At 41.1% G+C, this 26680-nt stretch overlaps 1 protein-coding gene across 2 annotated transcripts in view; it reads left to right on the plus strand.

Annotated features, from left to right (window-relative positions):
- The window catches only part of LOC139747087 (YTH domain-containing family protein 2-like), a 141199-nt gene that overhangs the window by 10112 nt on the left and 104407 nt on the right, over positions 1-26680 (plus strand). The window contains exon 1 of one of the 2 annotated variants that reach the window (XM_071658895.1): positions 9181-9695. The exons of the other annotated variant lie outside the window; for it this stretch is intronic. Coding sequence (XP_071514996.1) covers positions 9656-9695 — 40 coding nt within the window. The 5' untranslated portion in view covers positions 9181-9655. Of the gene's footprint in view, positions 1-9180; positions 9696-26680 lie in introns of those variants that run through there. 2 annotated transcript variants of the gene reach the window in all.

Genomic DNA, 26680 nt, shown 5'->3' on the forward strand with positions numbered 1-26680 from the left:
AAAGCAATGTTTTTTTAGTTAACCTTTCTCACATTAGCTAAGTTGTGAGAATATGGCAACACTAAACATTTAGACCCATCATCATTGTCACATTTCCAGTAAACCCTGTTCACAAACTACTTAAAATAACGTAGCTGCCTAAAGATACGTCTTATATGACCACAGGCTCATGGGATCACATATCTGTAGTGCTCTTAAAGACATAGACATAACTACAGACCTTTTTACAGAAGAATCATGTACTGAAAAATAGTTGATATATCTCTGAGAGTTGGTAGGCTTCCTGTAGATCTTAAAGGACAAATAAGGACAGTTAGCCTTCTTTTTCCAATTCAGTCCTGAATTTGATGGTGTGGTGGATGTTGTGTAATTCATTAAAGAAAACATCACTGTCTTGGGAAGATGGCCACAAGGACCACACATCATCAGCATATCTAAACCAGACTTTTGGATGATTATTAATTGAAGTTAGAATTTGTCTCAAAGTATTCCTTGAATAAGTTTCTGAGAATAGGACTAGGTGGATTTCCTGTGGCAAGACCAAATTTATGTCTACAGTCATTACCTTCATCATCTTGGGAAACGTTATTGGACACACAAAGCTCTGCTAAGATGGTGAAAGTTTTTATGGGCAGGGGCACGGCGAGACTGAAATCAAGCAATTTCCTCCTTAGGTATGTGATGGTTTCATCAATGGGAACTTTAGTGAAAAGGGAATTCACATAAAAACTAATGAGTTTATGATTAAGCTAATTAATGTTCCTCACTTTGTTTACAAAATATAAGCTATTAGTAACATGTGATGTAGAGATTTTTCCTTCAACATTGCTAAGGTGTTTTGCTGACCATATAGGTTATTTTTGAATAGAGGAGATAATTGGTCCTTGGGGACATCCATCATTATGAGTTTTTGGAAGACTGCATACATAAGGGGCAAAAGAGTCTTTGTAGCTAGTGATATCTAGTGCCGCTTCTTGGGCTTACATATGTACGTAGACTATAAAAACCTAATAAAATCTGCAGACAGGTACCAGATCACAATACTTTGTGAAACAGGCTATCACCTGTGCCTTCATCGTTAAATGCCTAACCCCTCAAAGAATTGAACTTGCACCCATTTATTGCCTCATTTTGATATCTGACATTGTTGTAAACATGTGACAGTTTCCATAGCTGGTGAAGTCTAGTGCCTCTTCTCAGGGTTACGTACATAGACACCAAAAACCTGATAAAAAATATTGCAGGCGGGTACCAGATCACAACTCGTTGTGAAATAGGCTATCAGCAGTGCCTTTATCATTAGATCCCACCCCCTCAAGGAATTGAACTTGCACCCTTTCATTGCCTCATTTTTATGTCTTACATTGCAGTATAGAAATTAGTCCTTAGGTAATTTTGAATAAAGATATATGGAAGTCGAAGATGTAAGAAGGTGATCAGAGGGGGGCTCAGGACCCAAAGAGGAAGTACATTTGAGGCATCTGTGTGGAACTAATCAACTTTATTGATCAGAGAAAGGAGTTGCATAACTTATGATGGGGTTACATTCCAAGAATCCAATCGTAAGTTGAAAATATTGTGTTGAAAGTACATTTAATTCTGTACATCTAACCTACCAAACATCTTGGTGTATCCTAGCCTGCCTGAAACATTCTTTGAACTCTTGTATTAGCCTACAGTTGGACAAAATCATCTTACACAAAGCCTGTTTTATAATAGAATATTGAATATCTTGTAATTTATTGAATACTGTACTGAAAATATAAACAGTGGTTGTATGGGTACTCATCATTAACATAGACAGCTGAGAGCACACTGGGCCTGAAGAATGTTTGAAGTATATAACACTAAAATTAATTGCTAGATGATGAGGATGCTACAACGACTAGATCATCAATTTCTCTCTTCTGATGAGGCACGAGAATAGCTGGTGGAATACACTGGGGCATTGACACTTTTTGATGGTTTAGATTTCTTCAGGAAGACTGTACAGTTTGTTTCTTCTTTTCATTATATATTTCTCTATAACAAGCAAGAGCATTTTGTATCTGCCTGTCAATTCTTGCAAATCTCTTGCAGTTGACATCCATTTTTTGTAACATCCGTATGCCTCTGCTGATAGTAGCAAACACCTCCGCCAGTTTCTTTGCTGTGAACTTTCTTGGTCTCTCAGGTATAAGTTCATACTGGGCAGTTATCTATAATTTCATCTCACGAGTAATTGCCTTCCTCTTCTCACTAGAGGCAGGAGACACAGATGGGCATTTTCTGAATATGATGGGATGGAAAACACAAAATCCAAATAAGTTGGCAACACAGTACTCTGTAGAGTAACGGTTGTTTTACACTTGTGATTGCGTGGCTGACTGGAAGGTGTGGCTTGCTGCCACAGTGTAGCATCACAAGAGAGTACAATGCTGCACATCACTAGCCCGAGAAAAGATAAATATTCAAAATTTGGAATATGGATTCTACTGAATGCGTATCACTTTCACCCCATAAAGTAATAAAATCATGTCTAACCATTGTAAGTCAGGGAGCATCTATATTCATCACATGTAGGAAGGCCAGTGCCATAGAAGATTATGTAAGATCTGCATTGAAAAACTCAGAACATGGGTACCCTTGATGGCCAGTGGAGGAGGAGGATCAAAAGAGAGCTATAGTTCAACAGGAATTGTCATAAAGCTAAGAGCTCAGGGATGTAACATGGAGGATACAGAAAAGAGACTTCAGTCAGTCTGCATATAATTGGCACATGATAAGGAAAGAGTACTGCAAATTATTGAGGGAGACACAGTGCGTTTGAAAATGAAATGACACTTTGGACTAAGCAAAAGAATCCAAAACTTTTCCGTAAGTTCTTCAGGAACAAACTCAGTCAAAGAGTAGATAATCAGGCTAAGGGACTTGGAGAGAAGAACTCTTGAAGATGTTAAGGAAATATATGAGTGGTTGAGTGATAAATTTGCATGTATTTTCACTGTATAGGACAGTAAAGCTCTAGTATTCCCAAGGTGGGAGAGGGGTGAAGTCTTGGAAGGTATAGTAATTAATTAAAATGACTTCGTTGGGCTATTAAAACAGTTTGACCTCTACAAAGCCCATGGGTGTGACAAAGTCTTCCCTGAGCTATATGCTGAAATAATGTGTTGAGGCATTTGCAAGACCACTGGAAACGTTGTTCAGTAAGTCACTTAAGAAAGTGTAGTTCCAAAGATGTGGCAGAGAAAGTGTAGTTCCAAAGATGTGGCAGAAGGGAATTGTCATGCCTATATTTAGAATTGGTGATATAAAATCATGCTGAACTACATGCTGTTTTTTCTCTAACAAGTGTGGTGTATAAAACTGGAATGGATGACTAGAATCTTCATAACTGTGAGGCAACATGGTTTCAGGGAAAGAAGGTCATGCGAAACTAACTTTCTAGACTTTTGTAACAGGGTGAGGTCCATCTTAGATCAAAGAGAGTGATGGTTAGATTGTGTTTAAGGACTGTCGGAAAACTTTTGAATCTGTTCCACATTGAAGGTTGATTAAAAACCTAGAGCTGGTGGCAGGAATAAGGGATGGGCTTCTTCAGTGTATAGATTGCTGTAGGGTAAGGGAGCAAGGACACCAGTAAGTTGGCTAGGGTCACAAGTGGCATGCTACAGGGCTCACTCTTAAGCCCTTTACTATTCATGTATGTATATGACTTGCCTAAAGGACAATTCACTGTATTCCTTGCATGCCTTTAACCCTCCTGCATGTTCAGACCCTGATTGCTCAAAATCTTTTTCACTCCATCTTTCCTCCTCCAATTTGGTCTCCCACTTCTCGTTCCCTCCACCTCTGACACATATATCCTCTTGGTCAATCTTTCCTCACTCATTCTCTCCATGTGACCAAACCATTTCAAAACACCCTCTTCTGCTTTCTCAACCACACTCTTTTTATTACCACACCTCTCTTACCCTTTCATTACTTACTCGATCAAACCACCTCACACCACATATTGTCCTCAAACATCTCATTTCCAGCACATCCACCCTCCGCACAACTCTATCTATAGCCCATGCCTTGCAACCATATAACATTGTTGGAACCACTATTCCTTCAAACATACCCATTTTTGCTTTCCAAGACAACGTTCTCGACTTCCACACATTTTTCAATGCTCCCAGAACTTTCACCCCCTCCCCCACCCTATGATTCACTTCCACTTCCATAGTTCCATCCGCTGCCAAATCCACTCCCAGATATCTAAAACACTGCTGAAGCTGGTGACTGAGTTTGGTAAAGTTTGTGAAAGAAGAAAGCTGAAAGTAAATGTGAATAAGAGCAAGGTTATTAGGTACAGTAGGGATGAGGGAGAAGTCAATTGGGAGGTAAGTTTGAGTGGAGAAAAACTGGAGGAAGTGAAGTGTTTTAGATATCTGGGAGTAGATTTAAAAGCGGATAGAACAATCAAAGTGGAAATGAGTCATAGGGTTGGGGAGGGGGCAAAAGTTCTGGGAGCATTGAAAAATGTGTGGAAGGCGGGAACATTATCCCGGAAAGCAAAAATGGGTATGTTTGAAGGAATAGTTGATACAATAATGTTTAATGGTTGTGAGGCGTGGGCTATAGATAGAGTCGTGCGAAGGAAGATGGATGTGTTGGAAATGAGATGTTTGAAGACGATATGAGGTGTGAGGTGGGTTGATTGAGTAAGTGATGAAAGGGTAAGAGAGGTGTGGTAATAAAAAGAGTGTGGTTGAGAAAGCAGAAGAGGGTGTTTTGAAATGATTTGGTCACATGGAGAGAATGAGTGAGGAAAGATTGACCAAGAGGATATATGTGTCAGAGGTGGAGGGAACGAGAAGTGGGAGACCAAATTGGAGGTGGAAAGATGGAGTGAAAAAGATTTTGAGCAATCAGGGTCTGAACATGCAGGAGGGTTAAAGGCGTGCAAGGAATAGAGTGGATTGGAATGATGTGGCATACTGGGGTTGACGCTCTGTCAGTGGATTGAACCAGGGCATGTGAAGTGCTGAGGTAAACCATGGAAGGTTTGTGTTACCTGGATGTGGAAAGGGAGCTGTGGTTTCAGTGCATTATACATGACAGCTAGAGACCGAGTGTGAACGAATGTGGCCATTCTTGTCTTTTCCTAGCACTACCTCGCACGCATGCGGTGGGAGGGGGTTGTCATTTCATGTGTGGCGGGGTGGTGACGGGAATGAATAAAGGCAGCAGGTATGAATTACGTACATATGTATATATGTATATGTCTGTGTATGTTTATATATGTATACGTTGAAATGTATAGGTATGTATATGTGCATGTGTGGATGTGTTTATATATATATATATACATGTGTATATGTGTATGTGAATAAGAGCAAGGTTATTAGGTACAGTAGGGTTGAGGGTCAAGTCATTTGGGAGGTGAGTTTGAATGGAGAAAAACTGGAGGAAGTGAAGTGTTTTAGATATCTGGGAGTGGATCTGGCAGCGGATGGAACCATGGAAGCGGAAGTGGATCATAGGGTGGGGGAGGGGGTGAAAATTCTGGGAGCCTTGAAGAATGTGTGGAAGTCGAGAACATTATCTCGGAAAGCAAAAATGGGTATGTTTGAAGGAATAGTGGTTCCAACAATGTTGTATGGTTGCGAGGCGTGGGCTATGGATAGAGTTGTGCGCAGGAGGATGGATGTGCTGGAAATGAGATGTTTGAGGACAATGTGTGGTGTGAGGTGGTTTGATCGAGTGAGTAACGTAAGGGTAAGAGAGATGTGTGGAAATAAAAAGAGCGTGGTTGAGAGAGCAGAAGAGGGTGTTTTGAAGTGGTTTGGGCACATGGAGAGAATGAGTGAGGAAAGATTGACCAAGAGGATATATGTGTCGGAGGTGGAGGGAACGAGGAGAAGAGGGAGACCAAATTGGAGGTGGAAAGATGGAGTGAAAAAGATTTTGTGTGATCGGGGCCTGAACATGCAGGAGGGTGAAAGGAGGGCAAGGAATAGAGTGAATTGGAGCGATGTGGTATACCGGGGTTGACGTGCTGTCAGTGGATTGAATCAAGGCATGTGAAGCGTCTGGGGTAAACCATGGAAAGCTGTGTAGGTATGTATATTTGCGTGTGTGGACGTATGTAATATACATGTGTATGGGGGGGGTTGGGCCATTTCTTTCGTCTGTTTCCTTGCGCTACCTCGCAAACGCGGGAGACAGCGACAAAGTATAATAAAAATAAAAAAAAAATACATGTGTATGTGGGTGGGTTGGGCTATTCTTTCGTCTGTTTCCTTGCGCTACCTCACTATCAAGGGAGACAGCAACACAGTATAATAAAGAAATAATAATGTAATGAAAACTTCTGATAAGGTGCAGAAATATGTGATGATGAGGGTTTAAGTAGCTGCTAGAGTGGGATAGGAAGGATTGAGGGGTCACTGGGAGGTAGAGGGAAGTGCACTGGTCTTGTTTACATTACCCTCTGATTATTTGATTCTGCAGCTGTTGCCATACCTTACATAATGCAAATTAAGTTTAATGGATAGTTTATGACAATCCTTGATACCCTGTCATAAGTTGAAACATCATAAGTCAAGCAGAAGAATCCTTTGTTATAATGGGGTTTACATTTCTAAGAAAGATTCAGAATCTAACCCACATCAGTGAACTAGCTTGAAGTAACTTACCAATCATATGATTTAAATCATATTTTAATGAAAATATGGGGAACTGTACTGGTAAAGGTTATGATAAGGACTTATGTAGCTACCGATGTGGGATAAGGAGTGAGAGTTACAAGGAGGTAGAGGAAGATGGACTAGGCTTGGCTTCATTCTCTCAAGATGATCCACTCCAGCAGATGTTGCCAATTATGCAGATAATGCAGATGAAATTTGATGGATACTAAACAAAATAGGTGATAAGGGCTTGAGGTGCTGATGTATTATGATGGGATAGAGTGAGGGTTACTGGGAAGTTGAGGTAGTTGCACTAAGTTTGCCTTTGTCACCCCATGAATTGTGTGATTCAGCACCTGTTGTCATATCACAGCTAATGCAGACATAATTTGATGTACTTTTGCCAAAGGATTGGTGATGAAGACTTGAGATGCGGCTCGAGCAAGTTCTGGTGGAGTGATTTTATCTTATGCTCTGAATTATCTGATTCAGCAACTTTTGCCAAATTACAGGTAATGCAGGCTGTGCATATCCCTTCCAAACCCTGATATTTTCTGGATGAATCTCTGGCAAGAGCTTGCTTTTCCTTTACTCCCTCAGCATTACTTTACCACCCCAGGTACCCCAAAAATTCCTGGGTATGGAATGCTTCTGTTCACTTAATGCTTGGGTTTCTTTGGGAAAATATATTTGATATACAGTATTGCAATTTCATCTATTACAATTTCTTGTGGAAGACAATCCTTGCAATAAATGAGAATGAAGTTTTATCAGATAAGTAGGAGCCAAGTGGGGCTCAAAATTTGTAACGTAATAATGGAAGCTTTGCAAAAGTCTTAATTTCAGGTAGGTCCCCTGAATGTCTTTAGTACTGTAAAAAATATTGCTGGAACATTAAAGAGAATAAGTGGTGTTTTCAATACAGGGACAAGGTAAGTGCCAGTTGCTTGACAAAGTGGCATTGTATGCATCATAATATCCCTTGAGAGATGTTGAGATATTTGGGTTTCAGAATTTTGCTCGTGGAATTTGTGAAGTATGACCACCAAAACCAAAACGTGATTTTATGAAAATTCAGTCATATAGAAATGGGGTTAGTTTTGAAGGAAAAATATAAAAGTGAAAAATTTTGCCAAAATTTAGAATTTTTTGTCATGTATCTTCACATGCATTTCATTCAGTGTTTGCAAGTGTATATCATATTTGCTCATGCTGATTGTTTGATATCAGCATACAGTTGATGTGCTTTATTTTGAATATTGTGCTGTGATCAAGTTTTTGCTGCTGTCTCATTCAGCACTGTAGTTTTTCACCCGTGTTCAAAATGTCTGGGAAGAAGCCGATACTTGCAGGTGGTAGTAGTAGTGCTAAAAGTGCCCATAAAGGAAATGTTTGGTGTAAAACTTGATATGTTTTGGAGGTTTGATATAGGTGAAATGCAGAAAAAATAGGCTTGCTAAGTCAATAGTGGGTATGTGATGAGAGAAAAAGACGGCAGATGCTCTTGCAGCTACACTACTAACTGTGCATTGTACTATCATAGAAGTGATGTGATGTTGAATATAGAATTAATGTGTGGGTCAAAGATCAAACCCTATGTAATATGGTGATGAATATTGTGATAATTCAGAAGGCAAAATTTTTGTATAGGGATTTGCAAAGTGAGCAAGATTGATGCTTTGAAGCCAAATCTTTTCTATATATTGAAGGCTGGTTTGAAAGATTTATAAGAAGGCATGATTTGCACAGCACTAAGATGTCCTGTGTTAATACAAATCAGCTTTTGAGTATTGTGACAGGCTGAAAAAATTCTTGCTGAAGGTGGTTGTATACCAGAGCTGGTGTTGCACATGAAAGCAGGTGTTCATTTTAGAAGAAATAGCATTGTTTTGGAAGTGTATTCCTGCTAGAATAATTGATTCCTGTGATTTGGATTCATCACAAAGCTTGAAAGCCTCAAAAGATCATATGCTGATTTTGGCAAGCAGTGCTGTATGTTATTTGAAGGTAAAGCCCTTGATAATGTACCATTATTGATATTCAAGGGCTGTAAAGTGCTGTGCAAACCTTCAAGCCTAGCATGCCTGTCATTTCGCAGTCAAGTATGAAGGCATTTTCCAAGACTGGTTCACTTTTTTTCCCCAAATTTTGAATGGTATTCAATTCAGGGCATTGCTCATCATTGGTGATGCACCTAGCCACTTAGTCAGTTTGTATGTCCAATAATGTGAGAATGGAGTACATCCCCCCAAAAACAAACATGACTGCTTTGCTCCAGCCAGTGGCTTAAGGAATGATCACCATCTTCAAGGTTTACTACCAAAGGAAAACTTCACTAGTTCATGGAAACTGTTGATGGGGTGGAGGGATAAACCATCACTTAGGACTTCTGGAAAGGCGATAACATTATAGATACAGTGGACAACATTAACAAGTTATACTAGGAAATCAATCCACCCATATGAAAAGTGTATGGGGAAAATATATAGCCAGAGTGTATTCACTGCTTTAAAAGCTTTTCCAAAACTGAAAATAAAGTCAGTGAGATATTGTCATACTTTCAGTTGAATGATGTAGGATTTGAAGATGTTACACAATACTGATGTTAGATTGCTAGAATTTCATTTCCATGGAGAAGATATGTCAAATAAGGATCTGTTGATGCTGGAACAAGCGAGCTGCTGGAGATGAATAGGAAAGTATAGAAGCTTCACTCATCCTATATCACTTGATTGCACTGGATGTATCTCAAGTCTTTTCTTATATAGACAAAGCTTTGCAAATCTTGGATGATGACCCCAAGCACTGTACTTAGTTGAAGATTTTGAAGAGCATTAATGGTGATACTGTATAAAGCAGACGATATTGGACACATTTTATGTCACCAGACCTTTACCTTTGCTAGTACAGCATAAAGCAGATGGTGATGACTCACAGGCTCTGGCAGATGTTTTGCCCTTCCCTCTCCCCCCCACTTGCCCCAATTCCACCATCTGATGTGTACTACACCTCACACACCGATCAGCGTTGTTTCTGGTAAGTGGAATTCACAACTTTTATATATGAATAATGAAATATGTGGAAATGAAAAGAGTATGGTTGAGAGAACAGAAGAGGGTGTGTGTTGAAATGGTTTGGACATATCGAGAGAATGAGTGAGGAAAGATTGACAAAGAGGGTATATGTGTCAGAGGTAGAGGGAAAAAGAAGCAGGAGACCAAATTGGAGGTGGAATGATGGAGTAAAAAAGGAATAGAGTGATTTGGAACAATGTGGTATACTGGGGTTGACGTGCTGTCAGTGGACTGAACCAGGGCATGTGACGCGTCTTGGGTAAACCTTGGAAAGGTCTGTGGGGCCTGGATGTGGATAGGGAGCCATGGTTTTGGTGCATTACTCATGACAGCTGGACTGAGTGTGAACGAATGGGGCCTTTTTCTCTGTATTCCTGGCACTACCTTGCTGAAGCAGGGGATAAAGATGCTGTTTTTCCTGTGGGACGGGGTAACGACAGGAATGGATGAAGGCAAGCAAGTATGAACATGTACGTGTGTATGTATGAAATGTCTGTATATGTGTATATATATGTTATGTGTATGTGCATATGTGGGCGTTTATGCACTCATATGAGTGGATGGGCCATTCTTCATCTGTTTCCTGGCGCTACCTTGCTGACGTAGGAAACTGATTATGTATGATGAATAAATAAATAATAAAATGTAATGAATTTTCTCTTAAATTTGTGTTTAAAGAAGGTTTATACCATTCATAAGTCTGATTTTATTGTCTTAATAGTGACTTTTTTCCGTGGGAACTTGGGAATAAACCTCCAGTGAAATACAGTGGTCCCTTGTTTACCATGGCATTACCAACCACAGTTTTCAGTGTACACACTTCAAGTGATGTATATTACTTTACCAACCAAGATGTAAAGTCTGGAGTGTCTGGTATTTTTCCTTCCCATCGGATGAATGTTGTGGCAGCTGCAGGCTGCTTCTAGCCCAGCCAGGTGGGATCCAGCCCAGTGATGGTACGACGATGTGCACAGTGATGCACTAGTGAGGTAACCATGTCACTCAGGGCCTCATTGCCTGTATCCTGCCTGCATTTTTCTTCTTAGCGTGGCTCTTGCTGTATAAAGAACTTCAAAAGTGATCTTGATGCTGTACAACTTTTCATAACAATAACTTTTTTGCTGCATTTTGCTTTTCATGGTCTCTTGGTTGTAAAACTAGAGATGTTTTTGAAGTATAAAATGCCCATTGTTCATGATAGGGCAGAAAGTTTGTATACTTGGAGTAGTCTTCTGGAGCTATCTACCCTTACAAGCTGCAGCCTGGTGGCCTATGTAGCTTACACAACTAGGCTGCTTTGGTACACTTTTGAATGCTTGACCAGGGTCCCTTATGGTTGTTAAGGGACCTTTGTACATAGTTACTTTGGATTTTTTTTTTATAGGTAGCTTTCCAAAAATTGCATTCCTTCTGTAATGTAGGGGTGGTTGTGCACTTCTTTATCATCCCTTGGGATAAGGGAGAAAGAATACTTCCTATGTATTTCCTTTGTGTTATATGTGGCCAGTTATTCTCCTTTGCCAGACTCTGCACTCACCTGTAACTTTCCCACCATCATCCTTATAGAACTTTGGTCCAGAATGCATAATCACTTTTCATAATTTCAAGTTCTTCACCATTCAGACTAATATTATCCCATAACACCACTGAGTTTGGTAAAGTGTGTGAAAGAAGAAAGTTAAGAGTAAATGTGAATAAGAGCAAGGTAATTAGGTACAGTAGGGTTGAGGGTCAAGTCTATTGGGAGGTAAGTTTGAATGGAGAAAAACTGGAGGAAGTAAAGTGTTTTAGATATCTGGGAGTGGATCTGGCAGCGGATGGAACCATGGAAGCGGAAGTGGATCATAGGGTGGGGGAGGGGGCGAAAATCCTGGGAGCCTTGAAGAATGTGTGGAAGTCGAGAACATTATCTCGGAAAGCAAAAATGGGTATGTTTGAAGGAATAGTGGTTCCAACAATGTTGTATGGTTGCGAGGCTTGGGCTATGGATAGAGTTGTGCGCAGGAGGATGGACGTGCTGGAAATGAGATGTTTGAGGACAATGTGTAGTGTGAGGTGGTTTGATCGAGTAAGTAACGTAAGGGTAAGAGAGATGTGTGGAAATAAAAAGAGCGTGGTTGAGAGAGCAGAAGAGGGTGTTTTGAAATGGTTTGGGCACATGGAGAGAATGAGTGAGGAAAGATTGACCAAGAGGATATATGTGTCGGAGGTGGAAGGAACGAGGAGAAGTGGGAGACCAAATTGGAGGTGGAAAGATGGAGTGAAAAAGATTTTGTGTGATCGGGGCCTGAACATGCAGGAGGGTGAAAGGAGGGCAAGGAATAGAGTGAATTGGATCGATGTGGTATACCGGGGTTGACGTGCTGTCAGTGGATTGAATCAGGGCATGTGAAGCGTCTGGGGTAAACCATGGAAAGCTGTGTAGGTATGTATATTTGCGTGTGTGGACGTATGTATATACATGTGTATGGGGGTGGGTTGGGCCATTTCTTTCGTCTGTTTCCTTGCGCTACCTCGCAAACGCGAGAGACAGCGACAAAGCAAAAAAAAAAAAAATAAAAATAAAAACCACTGTCAACAACTATTCTAAGTTTTACTTGCATTTACTCTCAGCATCCTATTGCATACACCATCATAGTGGGCCAACATTCTCTCCATCTTGAGTGAATCACCTTAGATGCCATTATTGTCCACATACATCTATGGTAGGCTCCTTTACATTTCACCCTGATCAGGCAGAACTATACACCATTGTAACTATCATTTCACTTCATGCTGTGTATGATTAAGTGAAACACCAGTGTCACTATCATTTTGCATATTGCCCCATGTGCTTAGGCAATACACCACTCAATCAAGTATTACACCATTGTCATTATCATCTCACCTAATACTTTCTACATAAGAATGTTAAACCATGATGACGGTCACACATCCTTGATGGACTTCCACTTTATTTCATACCACCACACACATAGGGCTACATGTACTTCTCTTATAGTAGCTCATAACTAATGCAGAAGTCTTCCATGTACTCCATATAGAATGATAGTTTGCCAAAGTGTTTTCCTGTTCACTGGATCATGTAATTCTCCATTATCGACAAATGCTGCATAAGCTTTTTACTTTTTCTTCAGAACTCTTTCCACTACTTTCCACTACCTTTGAACATGCAAAATGGTAGTCAGCACAACTTTCCCAAAACTCATTCTTCGTCTGTAAGTGATCACTAATACCTTTCAGCATAAGTTACATCTACTATACATCTTGTTAGCTGTACCAAGAAGACTTATTCTCCTGTAAGTCACTTCTGCCATACATCTTTCAAGCTATACTAAGAAGACTTATTCTCCTGTAAGTCACTTCTGCCATACATCTTGCAAGCTGTACTTCTACATCCTTACACTGAAACAGTTATAAACTTATGCATGAAGTGGGGGACACGTACTGCTGCTCCTCTCAGAGGAGTTATAGTGGGTAGCAGGCAACTACCGACCATGGGGTACTACTGCGTAGGTTTCAGGAAGAACAATGATGGTAGCACAGTCTGCTGGCTCTGTTGTGTTTTTTACATTTTCTAAGCCCAGATCACCATTATCCAAATGTGGGTTTTGACATGCAACTCCATTCTCTCACTTTCTTCATCTCATACATAGCATTTGACAACACATAATCCAGTGTCGCTTTATTCTCTTTCCATATTTTTTCTTTGATTACTTACCTGAAAATTAAGATAGCAAAACATCTAGAAAATACTCCAATGCCAAATCAAAATGGCACCACCAGTCAAGAAGGGCTGGGCAGTTCCCAGGGCCCACTTGACTGCCATCCTGTGATTGGGACCCATCCCACTTACATAGCCAGAGCTCAGAGACCAAGCTCTTTAACTATTCATCTCTGTACAATTTGTCATCTGAAATTAAACCCACCTTCCCCAGATCTCTGTCAAACCCAACTGTAGAGTTTGTGCCTGCTATAGCACAAAAACATCTATTGCTTACCTCATTGATCTTAAGTTGCCTAACTTGAAGCCATCAGGCTCAAAATTTCTCTACCTATCATTACCTTCCATTTGTGTTTTGTTAAAACTCCAATTCCCATTGCCTCTTAACTATGGACAACTCTATTATTTGCCTTACTGCCAACCACAATCTGAATCCTCTGTCTCAAGGATTTCAGTGTATACCACAAGGATTGGTTAAGTTTTAACTGGGATATTCCTGGTGCAACTGTCTTTTCCTCCCGTAATGATCTAGAACAAATAATTACATGCCCTACATGAATTCCTGACTGTCACAACCACTCCTCCAGCACACTTAACCTCTTCCTTACCTCTGAATCCTCCCAGTATTCCTGCTTCTTTTTTTGATGTAATTGGGTATATCTGCCCTCTATCCCTTCTAAATGCCAACTCTGGTTTGTTAAGAGAGCTCATAGGTCATTGTTTTTTTTTTTTTTTTTTTTTTTTTTTTTTTTTTTTTTTTTTTTTTTTTTACTGCTTCACTGACTGGGATGCCTGCAGCTGAACTGACCACATAGAAATTATCCTGGCCGGGTTGGAGACTTGCTTCCCTTCCATCCAGTCTTCCTCCCAGAAGTACATGGTATGATCACTCCTGCCTTACTACCTGTTGCATCGGGGACTCAGGGTGTTGGATCATGAAACTTTCTCTTCACCTTAAACTCATTTTGCTTTCAACTCAACTTGGAGTAATTGCAAAATTTTTCTCTAAAGTGACACACACTTTCTTGAAGTGGAAGAGAAATTATTTGACTTTTTTGCTGAAAAGTCTGTTTGGGTATTCATGAAAAGTATTTGTAATAACTTATGTAATTCAGCCTTTCTACTTTTCACCTTAGCTGATTGATGTGTCGCTAATTCTCCAAATGATGAAGTTTCTCATTTAGTACCTGATTTTCCTCTGACTCAGCTTTGGGTGGTTTTGTACCTAGTCCTCCTCCTTTCTCTCCTCCCACTGAACTTATGTCTCTTCCTATGTTTTGCTCTTACTGGTCTTTAGTGTTCTTTTTCAGTTCCAAATAGGCAAGGCTAATGGCTCAGGTGGCATACCATTCTGTATCTTGAGGGAGTATGCTTCCAAGCTAGCTTTGATGCTTTCTTGCTTATTCCTCTTCTTTCTTTTCTCCTGGAAGTCTTCACCTCCACATCCTGGGCTGAGTCCAGGCTGCTGGATTGGGTCATTAGTCACCCAAGGTATTGGAAGCCATAGCATAGCATAGGAGAGTTTACCCCACCACAGCCTATTAGGTCTGGTACATTTTGTAGGTGCTTGTCCATTGCACTCTTAAACTTCTTTGCTGTGCATCTCATGCTATTTCTGATGATAATAGGTAAGGTATTAAAGAGCCCTGGGCCCTGGATATTTAATGTGTTCTCTCTTTATGTGCATATTGCTCCTTTGGATTTCAGGGGTAGTATTTTAGTTTTCCATGCCATATGTGCTGGTAGGATGGTATTTCTTAATGTAAGTTGGTAACCATACCTTCTAGGATTTTTCAGGTATTGATGATGATAAACCTCTCCCATCTGCACTCCCAGGAGTATAACCACATTGATTTCAGTTGTTCCCAGTAATTTAATTTCTCTACCACATTAATGTGGACTGTGAGAGATCCATGGACACTTGCTAAATCTGCAATTTCACCTGCCTTGTAGGATGGTTTTAGATGCAACAATATTCAATTTGTGAAAGAATTAAGTGCCTTGAATGATATCATCGTTGCTCTTTCTTCCCATGTCTTGAAGGTCTGCCAGATCCAGCCTGCCATCCCTCTGCCTGAGACAACTGTTGTAATCTCTTTTATTTGACTTGCCTCTAGGTCTCCTCTCAAGGATTCTGGTGGAAATTGTGTCATGGCTCTCGATATCTTCAAAGCATTTGACAACGCGTGGGACAACAAATTGCTTTCTAAACTTCCATCCTTTGGTTTTCTTGCTTCTCTAGCCATTCTGTTGCTATGGCTGTTGATGGAGCAATTTCTCTTCATATCCTTTCAACACTGATGTTCCACAGGGTTCTGTCCTACCTCCCACTATCTTTCTTCTCTCCATAAATGGTCTCTCATTAACTTCTATTCACTCTTACGCTCTTGATTCCACTTTACTCACACCACTTGTTCTTCCCAACCCAACCCTGTCATTGTGATAACTCAGTCTCTCTCTCACTCTTTACATATTTATCCTCTCATTTCAGACCTGTACATCATCTCAGATTGAGTGAGTCGTAACCTGGATGAATTCAGTTGTGTTAAGATTGAATTTTTCCCTGCATCTCTGAGTATATTTCTTCATCCCTTTAATTTTCAAAACACCACAGTTCAGCTGTTTAACTTAGATATGTTGGAATAGCCATACCCTCCACTCAGTCCTGGACACTCTACATGATCAACATCATGTAGTCTGCATTCTAAAAGCTAGGGTGCTGTATGGGTGTGGTCTTTATATTTTCTATGATACTTACTGGAGCTTTATTTGCTGTATCATAGATTGTTAAGGCATCTTCCGATGGCAAGAGTGGGATTAGAAGCCTTTTTTGTCAATAACTTTTTTAGACATCTCCTCTCTGCAGTCTTCCCTGTCAGTCTCCTGTCATGTTGCTGCCCTCTCTGTGTTCTTCAATTACTATTTAGACCTTAACTGTCTTGAGTTGTCTGCATGTGTCCCTCAAGGCTTTGACTCACAGTACAAGTCTCTTAGCTGCTTCCCATAATTTCTGTGTAAGCTGTGCATGCCCTCGGACTGAGTGAACTTTATGAACTGTTTGTGATAGTGATGAGAAAGTCAAGGAAATTTCCTGAGTGGAACATTAATCATTACTTCTAAGACCTTGTATTCCCAAAGTTCAGTTATTACGGAAAGAATGTTGAGCATATGGATTGATCACCAAACTCTTGAAATTGTTGCTGTCAGTATGTATTGACTTGGCAGCAGAAGGAGAGACAAAGACATTTCAAGCAAGTCTTGGTTGGTATAGGAATTTTAAGAAACATCACAATTACCGTAACATCAAAATGACTGGTGGGGCTGGTTCTGCTGATGTTGTTGGTGCCAAAAATTTTCCAGAAACCCTCAAGACCATAATTGAGAGAGGCATTCTTCTAAGTCTGTTTTTAACGTGAATAAGACCGAATTATTTTGAAATGGAATGTGTACGTTTCCTGTGAAGAGAGGACTGCACCAGGATTCAGAGTTTGTAATTTTATGTTTTTGTTAATAGACATCATTGAACTGTAGTATGTTATAATTGTATAATCTGGTATGTGTATAATATAGTTTTATCAATGGTATATCATTGGTATAATATTCGGTTCTATCTTCAATGTCACAAAACCCCCTAACCTCCATTGCATGAATTATTTGATTTACGTGACCATTTTTAAGAACTTAACTGTTGTTTAGATTGAAAGGTTTCTGTGTTTATGTGTTATGCATAACTGTTGTGTAAATCGAGAGGTCTCTGTATTTCTGTATTTTGCGGAGAGAGTTTTACACTTATGTTCTGTCTCTTAACCTTGTGTATATGTACCATTTCTTTTTAATGCTATGTATGTATACACACACACTCCAGCCTAATCCAGGTACCCTTTTATTGACCGGCCCTAAGGAGTGGATGAACACTTGGGTTGGGTGTTGGCTGACTGCCATACCTAGGGTTCGAACCCATGTGTGTCTGACCCTAGGCTGGCCTTTGATGACTCAGGGTATTGCCAACCATGAAATGGTTGATTATTGGTGCCTATGCACCTGGTCATGAGAAGAAAGATCATGAAAGGTGTTTTGGAAGCAGCTGAGTGAGTGTGTTAGCAGCTTTGATGCATGAGACCAGGTTATAGTGATGGGTGATTTGAATGCAAAGGTGAGTAATGTGGCAGTTAAGGGTATAATTGGTGTACATGGGGTGTTCAGTGTTGTAAATGGAAATGGTGGAGAGCTTTTGAATTTGTGTGCTGAAAAAGGACTGGTGATTGGGAATACCAGTGTTGTAAATGGAAATGGTGGAGAGCTTCTGGATTTGTGTGCTGAAAAAGGACTGGTGACTGGGAATACCAGTGTTGTAAATGGAAATGGTGGAGAGCTTCTGGATTTGTGTGCTGAAAAAGGACTGGTGATTGGGAATACCTGTGAGTAGGAGAGATGGTCAAAAGGCATTATTGGATTACATGTTAATTGATAGGCGTGTAAAAGGGAGACTTTTGGATATTGATGTCCTGAGAGGGGCAGCTGGAGGGATGTCTGATCACTATCTTGTGGAGGTGGTGAAGATTTGTTGAGTTTTCCAGAAGAGAGAATATTGGGAGAAGAGAGTGGTGAGAGTAAGTGGGCTTGGAAAAGAGACATGAATGAAGAAGTACCAGGAGATATTGAGTGTAGACTGGCAAAAGGGGAGAGCAAATGATGTGAGGGGAGTGGATGAGGAATGTAATATATTTAGGGAAGCAGTGATGGCTTGCACAAAAAATGCATATGGCATTAAGGAGGTGGGCAGATTAAAAAGGGTAGTAAGTAGTGGGATGAAGAGGTAAGGTTGTTCGTGAAAGAGAAAAAAGAGGCGTTTGGACAATACTTGCAGGGAAGTAGTACAAATGACTGGGAGATTTATAAAAGAAAGCAGCAGGAGGTCAAGAGAAAGGTGCAAGAGGTGAAAAAGAGGGCAAGAGTTGGGGTGAGAGAGTATCATTTAATTTAAGGGAGAATAAAAAATGTTTTGACAGGAAGTAAATAACGTGCATAGAACAAGAGGACAAATGGGAACATTGGTGAAGAGAGCAAGTGGGGAGGTAGTAAGAGGTAGTGATGAAGTGAGGAGATGGAGTTAGTATTTTGAAGGTTTGTTGAATATGTTTGATGATAGAGTGGCAGATATAGGGTGTTTTGGTCAAGGAGGTGTGCAAAGTGAGAGGGTCTGAGAGAATGTTTTGGTAAGGTGAGTAGAGGCAGTGAAAGCATTACGGAAGATGAAATCCAGAAAGGTGGTGGGTTTAGATTGGTATTGTGGTGGAATTTATTAAAAAAGGGGGTGACTGTATTTTTGATTGGTTGGTAAGGATATTCATTGCATGTATGGATCATGGTGAAGTACCTGAGGAATGGAAGAATGCATGCACAGTGCCATTGTACAGAGGCAAAGGGGATAAAGGTGAGTGTTCAAACTACAGAGGCATAAGTTTGTTGAGTATTCCTGGGAAATTATATGGGTGGGTATTGATTGAGAGGGTGAAGGCATGTACAGAGCATCAGATTGGGGAAGAGCGGTGTGGTTTCAGAAGTGGTAAAGGATGTGTGGATCAGGTGTTTGCATTGAAGAATGTATGTGAGAAATTCTTAGAAAAAAAAAATGGATTTGCATGTATCCTTCATGGATCTGGAGAAGACACATGATAGGGTTGATAGGGATGCGTTGTGGAAAGTATTAAGAATATATGGTGTGGGAGGTAAGTTATTAGAAGCAGTGAAAAGTTTTTACCAAGGATGTAAGGCATATGTGCAAGTAGGAAGAGAGGAAAGTGATTGGTTCCCAGTGAATGTCGGTTTGCAGCAGGGGTTTGTGATATTCCCACGGTTTTTTAATTTCGTTATATGTGGGGAGGTTAGGGATATAAATGCAAGAGTTCTGGAAAGAGGGGTGGGTATGCACTCTGTTGTGGATGAGAGGGCCTGGGAAGCGAGACAATTGTTGTTTGCCAGTGGCACAGCTCTAGTGGCTGATTCGGGTGAGAAACTGCAGAGATTGCTGACTGTGTTTGGAAAAGTGTGTGAAAGGAGAAAGTTGAGAGTAAATGTGAATAAGAGTAAGGTTGTTAGGTTTAGTAGGGTTGAGGAACAAGTGAATTGGACTGTAAGTTTGGACGGAGAAAAACTGAAGGAAGTGAGGTGTTTTAGATATCTAGGAGTGGACTTAGCAGCAGATGGAACCATGGAAGCGGAAGTGAGTCACAGGGTGGGGGAGGGGGCAAAGGTTCTGACTGTGATGAATGTGTGAAAGGAGAGAGCATTATCTTGAGGGCAAAAATGGGTATGTTTGAAGGAATAGTAGTTCCAACAATGTTGTATGGTTGCAGGGCATGCTTTGTAGATAGGGTTATATGGAGGAGGGTGGATGTGTTGGAAATGAAATGTTTAAGGACAATATGTGGTGTGAGGTGGTTTGATCAAGTAAGTATTGAAAGGGTAAGAGAGCTGTGTGGTAATAAGAAGAGTGGGGTTGAGAGAGCAGAAGAGGGTGTATTGAAATGGTTTTGTCACATGGAGAGAATGAGTGAGGAAAGATTGACAAAGAGGGTATATTATCAGAGGTGGAGGGAACGAGGAGAAGTGGGAGACCAAATTGGAGGTGGAAGGGGTGAAAAAGATTCTGAGCGATCGGGGCCTGAACATACAGGAGGGTGAAAGGCGTGCAAGGAATAGATTGAATTGGAACGATGTGGTATACCAGGGTGGACTTGCTGTCAATTGATTGAACCAGGGTATATGAAGTGTCTGGGGTAAACCATGGAAAGTTTTATGGGGCCTGGATATGGAAAGGGAGCTGTGGTTTCAGTGCATTACACATGATAGCTAGAGACTGAGTGTAAACGAATGTGGCCTTCATCCATGGGAAATGGATGAAAGCAGCAAGTATGAATATGTACATGTGTGTATATGTCTGTGTAAGTATATGTATGTATACATTGAAATGTATAGGTTGGTATATGGGTGTGTATGGATATACATGTATATGTGGGTGGGTTGGGCATTCTTTGTATTGTTCCCTTGCGCTACCTCACTAACATGGGAGACAGTGACAAAGTATAATAATAAATGAATATATTCTATTCTATTATACCTAGTCGCTGTGTCCTGCGTTAGTGAGGTAGCACAAGGAAACAGATGAAAGAATGACCCAGCCCACCCACGTACACATGTAAATACATAAATGCCCACATGCACATATGCATACACAGATATATACACATTCATACTTGCTGCCTTCACCCATTCCCATTGCCACCCCGCCACACATGAAATAGCACACCCCTTCCTCCAACACATGTGCAGAATCATGCTTGGAAAAGACAACAGTGGCCACATTCGCTCACATTTAGTCTCTAGCCATTATGTGTAATGCACTGAAACCACAGCTCCCTTTCCACATCCAGGCCCCACAGAACTTTCCACATGCCCTGGTTCAATCCAGTGATAGCACGTCGACCCCGGTATACCACATCGTTCCAATTCACTCTATTCCTTGCATGCTTTTCACCCTCCTGTATGTTTAGGCCCAAATCTCTTAAAATCTATTTTACTCCATCCTTCCACCTCCAATTTGGTCTCCCACTTCTTGCTTCTTCCACCTCTGACACTTATATCTTCTTTGCCAATCGTTTTTCACTCGTTCTCTCCATGTGATCAAACCATTTCAATATCCCCTCTTCTGGTCTCTCAACCACACTCTTTTTATTACCACACATCTCTCTTACTAGAGGGGACGGGAGCGGGGGGCCAGAAATCCTCCCCTCCTTGTATTAACTTTCTAAAATGGGAAACAGAAGAAGGAGTCACGCGGGGAGTGCTCATCCTCCTCGAAGGCTCAGAGTGGGGTGCCTAAATGTGTGTGGATGTAACCAAGATGTGAAAAAAGGAGAGATAGGTAGTATGTTTGAGGAAAGGAACCTGGATGTTTTGGCTCTGAGTGAAACGAAGCTCAAGGGTAAAGGGGAAGAGTGGTTTGGGAATGTCTGGGGAGTAAAGTCAGGGGTTAGTGAGAGGACAAGAGCAAGGGAAGGAGTAGCAATGCTCCTGAAACAGGAGTTGTGGGAGTATGTGATAGAATGTAAGAAAGTAAATTCTTGATTAATATGGGTAAAATTGAAAGTTGATGGAGAGAGGTGGGTGATTATTGGTGCATATGCACCTGGGCATGAGAAGAAAGATCATGAGAGGCAAGTGTTTTGGGAGCAGCTGAATGAGTGTGTTAGTGGTTTTGATGCACGAGACCGGGTTATAGTGATGGGTGATTTGAATGCAAAGGTGAGTAATGTGGCAGTTGAGGGAATAATTGGTATACATGGGGTGTTCAGTGTTGTAAATGGAAATGGTGAAGAGCTTGTAGATTTATGTGCTGAAAAAGGACTGATGATTGGGAATACCTGGTTTAAAAAGCGAGATATACATAAGTATACTTATGTAAGTAGGAGAGATGGCCAGAGAGCGTTATTGGATTACGTGTTAATTGACAGGCGTGCGAAAGAGAGACTTTTGGATGTTAATGTGCTGAGAGGTGCAACTGGAGGGATGTCTGATCATTATCTTGTGGAGGCAAAGGTGAAGATTTGTATGGGTTTTCAGAAAAGAAGAGTGAATGTTGGGGTGAAGAGGGTGGTGAGAGTAAGTGAGCTTGGGAAGGAGACCTGTGTGAGGAAGTACCAGGAGAGACTGAGTACAGAATGGAAAAAGGTGAGAACAGTGGAAGTAAGGGGAGTGGGGGAGGAATGGGATGTATTTAGGGAATCAGTGATGGATTGCGCAAAAGATGCTTGTGGCATGAGAAGAGTGGGAGGTGGGTTGATTAGAAAGGGTAGTGAGTGGTGGGATGAAGAAGTAAGAGTATTAGTGAAAGAGAAGAGAGAGGCATTTGGACAATTTTTGCAGGGAAAAAATGCAATTGAGTGGGAGATGTATAAAAGAAAGAGACAGGAGGTCAAGAGAAAGGTGCAAGAGGTGAAAAAAAGGGCAAATGAGAGTTGGGGTGAGAGAGTATCATTAAATTTTAGGGAGAATAAAAAGATGTTCTGGAAGGGGGTAAATAAAGTGCGTAAGACAAGGGAGCAAATGGGAACTTCAGTGAAGGGCGCAAATGGGGAGGTGATGTGAGAAGGAGATGGAGTGAGTATTTTGAAGGTTTGTTGAATGTGTTTGATGATAGAGTGGCAGATATAGGGTGTTTTGGTCGAGGTGGTGTGCAAAGTGAGAGGGTTAGGGAAAATGATTTGGTAAACAGAGAAGAGGTAGTGAAAGCTTTGCGGAAGATGAAAGCCGGCAAGGCAGCAGGTTTGGATGGTATTGCAGTGGAATTTATTAAAAAAGGGGGTGACTGTATTGTTGACTGGTTGGTAAGGTTATTTAATGTATGTATGACTCATGGTGAGGTGCCTGAGGATTGGCGGAATGCGTGCATAGTGCCATTGTACAAAGGCAAAGGGGATAAGAGTGAGTGCTCAAATTACAGAGGTATAAGTTTGTTGAGTATTCCTGGTAAATTATATGGGAGGGTATTGATTGAGAGGGTGAAGGCATGTACAGAGCATCAGATTGGGGAAGAGCAGTGTGGTTTCAGAAGTGGTAGAGGATGTGTGGATCAGGTGTTGCTTTGAAAAATGTATGTGAGAAATACTTAGAAAAGCAAATGGATTTGTATGTAGCATATATGGATCTGGAGAAGGCATATGATAGAGTTGATAGAGATGCTCTGTGGAAGGTATTAAGAATATATGGTGTGGGAGGCAAGTTGTTAGAAGCAGTGAAAAGTTTTTATCGAGGATGTAAGGCATGTGTACGTGTAGGAAGAGAGGAAAGTGATTGGTTCTCAGTGAATGTAGGTTTGCGGCAGGGGTGTGTGATGTCTCCATGGTTGTTTAATTTGTTTATGGATGGGGTTGTTAGGGAGGTAAATGCAAGAGTTTTGGAAAGAGGGGCAAGTATGAAGTCTGTTGGGGATGAGAGAGCTTGGGAAGTGAGTCAGTTGTTGTTTGCTGATGATACAGTGCTGGTGGCTGATTCATGTGAGAAACTGCAGAAGCTGGTGACTGAGTTTGGTAAAGTGTGTGGAAGAAGAAAGTTAAGAGTAAATGTGAATAAGAGCAAGGTTATTAGGTACAGTAGGGGTGAGGGTCAAGTCAATTGGGAGGTGAGTTTGAATGGAGAAAAACTGGAGGAAGTGAAGTGTTTTAGATATCTGGGAGTGGATCTGGCAGCGGATGGAACCATGGAAGCGGAAGTGGATCATAGGGTGGGGGAGGGGGCGAAAATTCTGGGGGCCTTGAAGAATGTGTGGAAGTCGAGAACATTATCTCGGAAAGCAAAAATGGGTATGTTTGAAGGAATAGTGGTTCCAACAATGTTGTATGGTTGCGAGGCGTGGACTATGGATAGAGTTGTGCGCAGGAGGATGGATGTGCTGGAAATGAGATGTTTGAGGACAATGTGTGGTGTGAGGTGGTTTGATCGAGTGAGTAACGTAAGGGTAAGAGAGATGTGTGGAAATAAAAAGAGCGTGGTTGAGAGAGCAGAAGAGGGTGTTTTGAAGTGGTTTGGGCACATGGAGAGAATGAGTGAGGAAAGATTGACCAAGAGGATATATGTGTCGGAGGTGGAGGGAACGAGGAGAAGAGGGAGACCAAATTGGAGGTGGAAAGATGGAGTGAAAAAGATTTTGTGTGATCGGGGCCTGGACATGCAGGAGGGTGAAAGGAGGGCAAGGAAGAGTGAATTGGAGCGATGTGGTATACCGGGGTTGACGTGCTGTCAGTGGATTGAATCAGGGCATGTGAAGCGTCTGGGGTAAACCATGGAAAGCTGTGTAGGTGTGTATATTTGCGTGTGTGGACGTATGTATATACATGTGTATGGGGGGGGTTGGGCCATTTCTTTCGTCTGTTTCCTTGCGCTACCTCGCAAACGCGGGAGACAGCGACAAAGTATAATAAAAAATAAAAAAAATATATTTCTCTTACCCTTTTATTACTTAATCAAACCACCTCTCACTACATATTGTCCTTAAAACATTTCATTTTCAACACATCCACCCTCCTTTGCACAACCCTATATACAGCCCATGCCTCGCAACCATATAACATTGTTGGAACCACTATTCCTTCAAACATGCCATTTTTGCTCTCCGAGATAATGTTCTGACCTTCCACACATTCTTCAAAGCTCCCAGAACCTTTGCCCCCACCCCCCACCCTGTGACTCACTTCTGCTTCCATGGTTCCATCCGCTGCTGAATCCATTCCCTGATATCTAAAACGCTTCACTTCCTACAGTTTTTCTCCATTCAAACTTACCTCCCAATTGACTTGTCCCTCAACCTTACTGTACATAATAACCTTGCTCTATCCACATTTACTCTCAGCCTTCTTCTTTCACCCACTTTACCAAACTCAGTCACCAGCTTCTGCAGTTTCTCACCCGAATCAGCCACTAGCGCTGTATCATCAGCAAACAACTACTGACTCACTTCCCAAGCCCTCTCATCCACAACAGACTGCATACTCGCCCCTTTCTCCAAAACTTTTGCATTCACCTCCCTAACAACCCCATCCATAAACGCACCCCTGCTGCAAACCGACATTCACTGAGAACCAATCACTTTCCTCTCTTCCTACTCATACACATGCCTTACATCCTTGATAAAAACTTTTCACTGCTTCTAACAACTTACCTCCCACACCATATACTTTTAATACCTTCCAAAGAGAATCTCTATCAACTCTTTCATATGCCTTCTCCAGATCCATAAATGCTACATACAAATCAATTTGTTTTTCTAAGTACTTCTCACATACATTCTTCAAAGCAAACACCTGATCCACACATCCTCTACCACTTTTGAAATCACACTGCTTTTCCCCAATCTGATGCTCTGTACATGCCTTCACCCTCTCAATCACTATCCTCCCATATAATTACCCAGGAATACTCAACAAACTTATACCTCTGTAATTTGAACACTTGTCTTTATCCCCTTTGCCTTTGTACAATGGCACTATGCATGCATTCTGCCAATCCTCAGGCACTTCACCAAGATTCATACATACATTCAATATCCTCACCAACCAGTCTACAACACGGTCACCCTCTATTTTAGTAAATTCCACTGCAATACCATCCAAACCTCCCGCCTTGCCGGCTTTCATCTTCTGCAAAGCTTTAACTACCTCTTCTCTGTTTACCAAATCATTCTCCCTGACCCTCTCATTTTGCACACCACCTTGACCAAAACGCCCTATATCTGCCATTCTATCATCAAACACATTCAACACACCTTCAAAATACTCACTCCATCTCCTTCTCTCATCACCACTACTTGTTGTTACCTCTCCATTATCCCCCTTCTCCAACGTTCCCATTTGTTCTCTTCACTTACACACTTTATTTACCTCCTTCCAAAACACCTTTTTATTCTCCCTAATATTTAATGACACACTCTCACCCCAACTCTCATTTGCCCTCTTTTTCACCTCTTGCAGCTTTCTCTTGACATCCTCCCTCTTTCTTTTATGCATCTCTTAGTCATTTGCACTATATCCCTGCAAAAATTGACCAAATGCCTCTCTCTTCACTTTCACTAACAATCTTACTTCTTCATCCCAACATTCACAACCCTTTCTAATTTGCCCACCTCCCACCTTTCTCATGCCTCAAGCATCTTTTGCACAAGCCATCACTGCTTTCCTATTCCTCCCCCACTCCCTTTATGTCCTTTGCTTTTCCCAAGCTCACTTACTCTCACCACTCTTTTCACCCCAACCTTCTTCTTTTTTGAAAAGCTCTACAAATCTTCACCTTTGCCTCCTCAAGATAATGATCAGACATCCCTCTAGTTGCATCTCTCAGTGCATTAACATCCAAAAGTCTCTCTCACGGTCCTATCAATTAACATGTAAATCCAATAACACTCTCTGGCTGTCTCTCCTACTTACATTCGTATACTTATGTATATAATTCTTTTTAAACCAGGTATTCCTAATCACCATGTCCTTTTTCAGCACACAAATCTACATGCTCTTCACCATTTCCATTTACAACACTAAACACCCATGTACACCAATTATACCCTCAACTGCTACATTACTTACCTTTGCATTCAAATCACCCATTACTATAACATGGTCTTGTGCATCAAAACTGCTAACACACTCACTCAGCTGCTCCCAAAACACTTGCCT

The sequence above is a fragment of the Panulirus ornatus genome, chromosome 67 (assembly GCF_036320965.1).
Source record: "Panulirus ornatus isolate Po-2019 chromosome 67, ASM3632096v1, whole genome shotgun sequence".
Classification (NCBI taxonomy): domain Eukaryota; kingdom Metazoa; phylum Arthropoda; class Malacostraca; order Decapoda; family Palinuridae; genus Panulirus; species Panulirus ornatus.